The sequence below is a fragment of the Apteryx rowi genome, unplaced genomic scaffold (assembly GCF_003343035.1).
Source record: "Apteryx rowi isolate R43461 unplaced genomic scaffold, aptRow1 scaffold_349, whole genome shotgun sequence".
In the NCBI taxonomy this organism is placed as follows: domain Eukaryota; kingdom Metazoa; phylum Chordata; class Aves; order Apterygiformes; family Apterygidae; genus Apteryx; species Apteryx rowi.
Window position 1 is genome coordinate 240,395 of NW_020449963.1, and position 9,097 is coordinate 249,491.

Consider the following 9,097-nt stretch of genomic DNA (forward strand, 5'->3'; position numbering starts at 1 on the left):
ATCTGATATACTGACAGGAATATCTACGTTTTTTGATCAATGTCTTTGTCAGAAAAAGCAGTATTTTTCAGTTTAGCATCCCATATCTGCTCAAATTAGACTTTTGCTTGAGAGTAAATATTTAATTCCTTTCATATTTCTAATCAAAAGAGTTTTTACTACTGTTAATATATCTTAAGCTAATCCTTTACAACGATCGATTTCATATATAATTGAATTGTGGCTCTCTCAAAAAATGATTCCATAATACTAGGCTAAGAGAATTCCATATTTATGTCCACAGGTTGAGGCCCTCAAAGGCATTTAGATGCTTAATTCTCACTGACCAAAAATGCTATGGTTAGTTTGTTTCTATTTGGGATGAGGGCTGAAGATGTTGAAACAAGCCTATTACCATACAATTTTAAATAAAATTCAGAGTTTGAATACAGATCCTTCAGCCTGCTAAGTATTACAGCAACAACTATCATTAAAAATAGTGCAGCTCTGAAAAATGCAGAAAGAGCTAAAATATTTGAAAAACAAAATTCTGAGCATGACTTTAACTTTCATTGAATCTTTTATACCCTTTTTTTCCCAGCTGTGGGACATTTGTGTATGAGTTTCTAATCTCAACAGCATTGACAGACCTCTTCATTTCTTTTTTTATACAGAGCAAGAGTTGTGTGATGAGAAACCTGGGATGGATGCAGCTCCAGAAAGTATAGAGTCCTTTGAGGGCATGGCCCTGTTAGGGAGTATATCTCCTGCTCTGGCATAGTGCCACAGCCACTCTTCCATCCTGCATTGATGCAGTGCATTCGATCACAGTTAAGACTTCCAGGATTTTAATGCTAGATGGAGGCTGCCCTCTGAATGAATGAGCTGCAGCCACCACAAAAGAGCATGAATGAGCAGCTGTATGAGGCTCCTACCCAGCATATGACAATAATTCACAAATCTGGAGTGAAGATGGCTATGACTGTGTTTTGGAATACAAGAAAAGACCAGCTGAGAGGTGCTGGACATGTGGTTGTTGATGAATCTCCTTCCTGGAGTCTGGCCTTGTTTCCATGAAGAGAAAACAAGACAAACACAGAGATAAGATAGAAAGCAAAAGAGAACAGCAGTGACTGAAAATGCAGCTTTTGTTTCTAGTCCTGACTGTTACTGGCAACCTGACTGCTAAGAGGAAAACAGGCTCAGCACAGTTTTATCAGCCACTGTGAGATTTGGCAAATGTATCAACACTGAGCTGTTTAAGACATTGCTTTTAACTGCCTTTTTGGACACAGGCTTGTTGCAGTGCTGCAAAAAGGTCAACTAAGACAGACTGATTTTAAACTGTAAGCTAACAGCTAGAAGTAAAAAGAAGATACACAACTAAGGAAGCAAAAGAAGACAAAAAAGGAATGCGGATATGCCAGGAATTATATGTTACATTCCAGGTGGTTTTCAGAACTGAACCATGACTGGACAAAGTTAACAACAGTGTTTAGAGTCCTCTCTTTAGTCAAAACATCTTTTATGATCAGGATAATGAGGGCCCAGGAGCCATATGATGGGTCTGAAATCTCTAGGAGACACCAAGACAATGCTCCTTTTGGTTCAGATAGGCTACGCTGCATTAGCAAGCAGTGCTATCTTCACTGTAATTCAGTCAAAGAAAATCTTTTGGTGATGTAGTATTTGAATAGTTTCAAAGGCTTTTGCATTATTTAACATTTTATAGACAGTGGAAGGATTTCTGATGTTTGATGTGTTATTATAGAATAATAGTATTCCTAAGGCCTCCACAATATAAAGAAGCTTTAGTGCCTTAATTAAAACTAATTAATTAACAAACACTTAGTTCACTAACTCCTCATGTGGATTCAATATCAGTTTAAAAGTGTACAATGACTAGTACAAACTAGGCTGACATAAACTGTATTAAAATCAAATTTGATTTAAAATCAGTTATATTTAAATCAAAGAAAGAATGACTTTTCAGGGGTTCACACCAGTGTAGTCAAATTCATATAAAATCATATCTTAAAGCAGAACTATGCAACTTCATGCTCATATGAAGCCTGTCTGATCTTCTCTGGACAAAACTTGTTTTTACTAACTAGCCATGAGTTCCATTAGTTATAACAGGAAAACAAGCTTTTTCCACTATTACTGCAGCTTGTTTTGTAGGTCATTTTCAGTGTGCAGTGCACCTGCATCCCTTTTTATTTTATGATTTTTATAAGTTGTATCTTTCCTCTTCTTCTACATTTTAATACATAAAGTGTTAAAAAAATTCTCATTATTATCATGAATTAGACTCAGACCCTAGTGATAGAAAACAATTCAATTTTCTTAATATTCCCATATATGTAGAATAGCATATAAGATAATTAAAAGTTATAACAATAGTCAAACCCTATCCAATCTTTGTAATACAATCTTTTGTCTAAATTACTGAATGTCAAATTACTGAATTTCAAATTTAGGATCACAGGGCAATTGTATGTGTGAGAAGGGTCATTACATGCAAAATCCTTCAGTTGAAAAGAGAAATTAAATTTCTCTGATCACTGAGACATAATCTAAGGAGGAATAAAATAGTGTGGCTAAGAGTATATATATGGTTTATGGATATAACCACTGTTCCTAGCTGCTTCCATAGATTATCACATTTGTTGTTTTCTTCTGGAGTGCAGAAATGTGGGAAGGATTAGAGAAGAAGAAAAAAGCAACTGATCAATAAGAATTTAGTTGACTGTAATACTAAATAGTACTAAATATCCAGGGTACTTTCATACTGTAATAAAGAACTCATGTACCTCAAAGCTGTTTTCTTATCTGCCTGATGCCTGTTGTTTTTACTGAAACCCAAAACATTGACATAGGAGTGCAGATGATGTACTGCTGCTCCCTGTCAAGATTAAGTTTCTTCGTAGCACACACAGATATATACATATGAAGAATTTCAATATTGAAAATCGAGATGTTTATCACAATTAGATGCCCTTAAGAATAGTGAAAAATGAATGAGAGCTTTTAGGATTGTAAGTTCCACTCAAAGACTATTGCTGGGACAGAAGTCTCCTTCTGGATGTGGATTTCAGTGATTGATATTACAAAAAAGTTTTCTTTTAAAGGTAATTGAAATTTCTGTATTTGTGCCGACACGCTGTTGAGAATGACAAAACTTGTATCAAACTTCCTGATGTCATGGCTTTTTCTGAACTATCCAGTGGATAACAAATCAATCAAGGTGTCATGTAAAAAATTAAAAAAATAACCCAGAGAGTATGAATCAAAACTAGGATTACTTGCTCCCAAACTGTGTATGTTAACTAGCAGACAGTAAAGCCATCCCCTTATTTGCCCATACAAAAAAAAAAAAAAAAAAAAAAATCTTGGGGACAGCATCACTCTTGTACAAAGCAGAAAATGTAGGTCTGTAGCCCCAAAGTCATTTCCAAATGATTTATTGTCATTATCTCTGTCTTAAAAGATACTGAGATGAGAACAGCTTAAATATGCTTGTCAAATGCAAATACAGTTTTGTTTTTTTATGGTATTCTTTCTAACCATACAGTTAAAGATTAAAAGCAATCACAATTGATTTGGGAACAGAATTCGAAAAATGGCAGTCGGCCACACTTGCACTACTTTCTCTTTGATCCATCAACAACATCCAGCCTCTGCAGGGACTTTTCATGTTTTCCCTTCTGACTCCACTTCTTTTAGGCATCGAAAACTGAGCCCCTTCCTCCCTCTCCTGTCAGAGTTGCAGAGTTTGAAGGCGGCGCTGGAGAAGTCTCCCTCCGCCTGCGCCTCGCGCCTCCAGCCAGGCCGCCTGACGCGACGGCCGCCGCCAACGGCCGCGCGCCGCCACAAACACCCACCGTCGCCTTGGAAACCGACACAAGTACGCGCGCGTGCAGCCGGCTCCCCCGGGGCCCCACCCACAGAGCTGTGACGCTACGCCCCGCCCCTGCTGGACCTGGATGACAAAACTTCCGGCTGAGGGAGCGGCCGGAGGTTAGCTGTATCGAGTTTTCTGCTCAGTACCCAGAGGTGTGTCGCTCTCCGAGGGTTTCGTCACTTCCTCTTCCCGCTCATGGAGGGGAGGGCAGGGGGCGTCATCGCGGCGCGCCGCGGGGGAGGCGTCGCTCCCGCCCGCGCGGCCCCGCTCGTGGCAGCAGCGGCAAGATGGCGGTGGCGGGGGAGCCGCTGGCGCCCGCCCGCCCGCTGCCCTGCGCGGACATCCCCTCCTTCGCCGTGGCCCGCGGCCTGGTGGGACGCCGCTACTCCTGCCTCGTGGTGACGCCGCACCGCCGGCACATCGCCCTGGCGCCGCGCTTCCTGGGCCGCAAGCGCACGGGCATCCGCGCCCAGCTGGACGCCGAGCTCCTGCGCTACTCAGAGAGGTGAGGGCGGGGGGCTCAGCCCGGGCCTGCCCGGGCGGGCGAGCCCGCCGCTGCCGCCGCCCTCGGCCCACCGGCGCAGGGGGAGGCTCCTGCCCCGCTCTTCCGGGGCCCTCCCCCGGTGGTGGCTGTCGCCTCATAGCCAGCCTCACATCTAACTGTTTCCCCCCTTCTGTTTCCAGCCTTCAAGGTGTGCCGGTGGCTTATGACAACATCAAAGTAGTGGGTGAGCTCGGGGACATTTACGACGACCAAGGATTCATCCACCTGAACATTGAGGCAGACTTTGTCATCTTCAGTCCCAAGAAAGGGAAGAAACTGGTCGTATGTAAATATGTTGCCATCTCATAGGGCCTTTTTGCCTTAAGTAATCAAAACTTAGCTTACTTCCATCATGAAGAGGTTGGGAACTTAGGTAGTGTTATAGCAGATATTTGTGTAGTCTATATTGTATGTCCCTAAACTTAATAAATGTCGATGCCTCTTTCTAAGGAGCAGATAATTCTTAAATGTTTTGGTTTGTTCTCATCTAATAGCGATGGGAGTGTTTAGAATGTCCTGAAGAGTTTCTTTCCTTCAAGTACAAGAGCAGTACATTAAATATAAGCCTGAATTTCAGGAAAAAGTGATATATGACTCATGGAAGAGCTTTAAGCTTGTTAACACCCTTATGCTAGTATTTGAGGGAATAATAAATTGAGAGTTGACTTATTTTTCTTGTTGTGCCGTACTTTTTGAGGTATGGCTTGTTTTCTTCTGTAAATGTAACTGAAAGGTAAATGTGTTCCCTTCATGGGAAGAAAATGGAAAAACCCTCTGTGTAGTTCATTCATCCCTGGGAAAAGTGAAGACAGATAAGGTTAAATATGCAAATGTGTCATCAACAGATGGAATGGAGTACTTGCAGGTTTTTTTGTCATCTGTACTGCAGGCGTGATAGTCATCTTAGACCTGTGAATCAGGCTTAAAATTGCTTTAAATCAATGTTGGTCACTGCAGTGTGAGGAAAGAGTTAAATGTTCTGTGTAGGTATTCACTATTGCTAAATGGGGGGGGGGAGGTGGTTTGACGGTGTTTCCTTTTGAAGATACAGTTTCAGTCGTTCTAATTTGAGTAGAACTGTGTGGAAATAACTTTGAAATAACTTTAGGAATAACTTAGAAATAACTTTGGTTTTAGTGTAGAAAAGTTAATGTATGAAGTAAGTTTATTTAGCAAATAACTTGTTTGTGAAGAGTCTTGTGCAAAAGTGTCTGTATGGGAAACTAAATACACACTGTGCGTCTGTTTTAAAGAGGTGATCCTTAATGTATCTTCATACAATTCTTTTTTTTTTTTTTTAAGGGTGTAATTAATAAAGTAGCCCCCAGTCATATTGGCTGTCTGATACACGGATGCTTCAATGCTTCTATCCCTAAACCTGAACAAATGTCAGTTGTACAGTGGCAAGAGTTGGGGTTAAAAATAGGGGATGAATTGAAATTTCAAGTATTGCACTTAGATTCTGATGCAGCTGGAGTGTTCTTCATTCGTGGAGGACTGACTAAAACCAGGTATTGTGCCATACTAGGAGTATTTTTCTTAACTGTTTGATTTAATAGATTTGTTACCAACTAAATGATTTGGATTCATGTCTTAATCTTTAAACTGTCTTGTTTTCACACAAACCCATGTCTATATCTAGCCTGTGTTATCTTAAAGTAAACATTCTTGTGTTGAGGACTTGCCTAGAAATTTTCTCTCAAAAATAAATGTTTTGAGCTTTAAAAATCTAAGTGTGCTGACCTGTGAACTATTGATTGCATGGTTGGTATGTGTTCAAAAATAACATCTTTGCTGTCTAGCATAGCTTTGGTTTTGAATATGCCTAAGTTCTTCAAGTAAAAATGTTCTGTTTTCTGAATATGTTTATGCTGGTATTTCCACAAACACACATAAGTAGATATATATAGATGGTTTAAATGCTTCTGRAAAAATAAGACTATACTTGAATTCAAAAATGACATGAGAAAACGCATCAATTTTTCTCCTGTAACTTGTGCTTGTAGAGAGACAGTAGAWTTTCAGAGCAGCTTGCTAGAAAAATCTTAAGAGTGACACCTGTTTAAGAGAGAGACAATTTTTTTTAAGGGTCATTTGGTGAGCAGTTGTTTCTACCAATGTGGTTATGCTTGTATCTAAAAGTACAATATAAAGATTACTGAGGCAATAATAATGCTTTTGGAGATCAGTGGATCTTTTTTTTTGATCTGGAAGGATTCTCTGTGTGTTTTAGTGAATTCAGGATGAAACTTACAGGCTTTGTCCCCTGTGCTTCAAGGAGAATCTCCTCCTCTACAGTACTAACTTAATTCTTTCCTTACTTGTCTTCTGGACATTTCCTCCCCCCCCCCCCCAACTCTACCAGTATCATCTAACCATGTAGACTTTCCCAAGGCATTTGCTTTGATAAAAACAGCAATATATGATTTTGGAGGTCATTGTGTGCAAGTTTGTGGATAGCTTAAAGCTCTACTGCACAGTGTGGAAGTATGTATAAATATATAATCTGTGAGTTACTGGATAGAATAGTAGAAGGAAAAAAGTATCAAAATGGTATTGATTCTGCAATAAGAAAGAGCGGTAATGCAAATTAAGCTAAAAATATTAACTGGCTTTAAGTTTTGTAGCTAGAGTATCATGTTCTCCATTCATTTGTAGCAAATCTCTTATGTGTCTGGTGGAAGTACTGTGTTTTAGCACAGCCTGACATTTCACTGTGTGAGGTGCCCTTAGATACCTCTATTTTGGCTTATTTTCTATGTTTCTCTACAGTTTGCAGCCCAAAAGATCTGAGACAGTCACTGATGGTACAAATGGAGATGAAATTCAAAAGCTTGAACACAACAAAAATGGTTTGATTGACTCTGGGGGAGAAAATGTCACAGAGGAACCTCTAGGTGATACAGATAATACTGGGAGGGCAAATACAGAAGAACAAACAGTTGATGCTGTGAATGGAATATGTGATGATAAAAACAAGAAGAAGAAAAAAAAAAAGCATAAGCAAGAAGAACAGGAGCATGTATTGCCTACCAGTGACTCTAGTGGTTACCAAAGTGACCATAAAAAGTCCAAAAAAAGAAAAGGAAGCATTGTGATGAAGTTGAAGAAATAGAATTATCTCAACTGTCACGAGAACCCAAAGCTAAAAAGAAAAAGGACTAAAGTCTGAAGTGCCCTTCTTGAATAAGTTTTCATACATTTTTGGTAAACTTCAAATAAAACCATATTTTCAAAGTGTGTGTGTATTTCCTTACTAAACAACCTTCTCTGCTAGGTGGGCTTATGTTTGTGTGTATATGTGCACCAAGAACTTTTAAGGGCAGGAGCTTTTAAAGTTGTGATAGAAACAGGATAGAGATAATATCTGCCTTTCTTACTGGCTGGAAAAGTATGACACAGAAGAACTGTGAAAGTATTTACAGGAACCCGTGCACCTCTCTGTCCTCTTCTTAGTTGCAGGCATTAACCAGTAGCTGGTTATGATCTCTGCTACTCTAATCCTATGTTTGCTGTTCAGTAGCTTTATTTTTAAGAGGGGTAGACTAGTCTCTCTGTTAGAGTTCTGGGAACCATCTGAATTCCCAGGGGCTGGGAAGAGGTGCCTGTCCTCAGTTTTAAGCAGCAGAAACACCAACAAGTTTGACTATCACTTGAATATCTTTTCGTGGAAAGTCTTGTGCTTACCTGTGACTGAGGATATCTACTATGTGGAATACTTCTGGTGACAATGAGGCAAGGACATGTAGTTTCTGAATCTCGGTGGAGTTCACACACTTTTTTTTTTTTCAGGCTAAGGATGTTATGTATGTGGGAACAAAGGGAAAAACCAAGGTGCCAGTGGTCAGAACTGCAGTTTACTGTTTAATTACACTCTTCTGTCTTAGGCCTGTTTCAATGCTGAATGCCTCTGGATCTGACTTTACTCCTTTTCCTAAAGAGGCAGTTGGAACATTTTGATAGGGCTGAGAATATAACCCAGTTGTTTTGGATTAGCTCTGTGATAGGGGTCCAAACTATCTTACTTTGGTGATTAAACATGTTCCTTAATGCAGGCTTATATCATTGCTGCTGAAGCTAATGTCCTGAAAAAGCAAACCTCTTTCAAGTAACTTATGCATATTTTTATTATGATTTTAGAAATTAGCTGCAAATACCTGTAAAGCGTGCAGACTCACTTAAAGGTTAAGCAAACCATGAATGTCTTAAATCTTTCAAAACAAAGCTTCAGTTTGGCAGTACTTTAGGTGGAAAAATGGTTGGATAACTTGATTAGGAAAAAATAGGGAAGAGATGAGAAGATTGGTTTAATCCAGTGTAATGGAATACTATTTACTCAGTGATTATAATTGCAGTGAGATATAGACTGATAATGCTGTTGGTAATGTGACATACTTTGAAAAAATTTTCATTTATTCGTATAAAACTCATTAACTTTGCAGGGTGTGAGATTTTTTTTAACTGTTAAAGTGCAACTCCAACTTTTTGTTCTAGCTCTAACTTTCAAATGTTGGTCTCTGGAACAACAGGTGCCTATTGTCAGTATTTTCCGGACAGTTGGAATGAATGTTAATTAGAAGTTATGACAATAGAAAAATAAGATTGTCAAATGTTAGCAAATGTGGCTTTGTTAAGGACTAATTTTCCTGATGTAGGTGAACTATAGATTT

General features: G+C 39.3%; 1 protein-coding gene across 1 annotated transcript; it reads left to right on the forward strand.

The window, feature by feature from the left end:
• The first annotated feature begins 3,990 nt into the window (after positions 1-3,990).
• On the forward strand, positions 3,991-7,665 carry TWISTNB (TWIST neighbor). Its single transcript, XM_026072688.1, has 4 exons — positions 3,991-4,388; positions 4,568-4,709; positions 5,730-5,938; positions 7,200-7,665. Exons 1-4 carry the CDS (start codon positions 4,171-4,173, stop codon positions 7,540-7,542), a joined length of 912 nt encoding a protein of 303 aa, XP_025928473.1. The 5' UTR covers positions 3,991-4,170; the 3' UTR covers positions 7,543-7,665.
• The last annotated feature ends 1,432 nt before the right edge of the window (positions 7,666-9,097 follow it).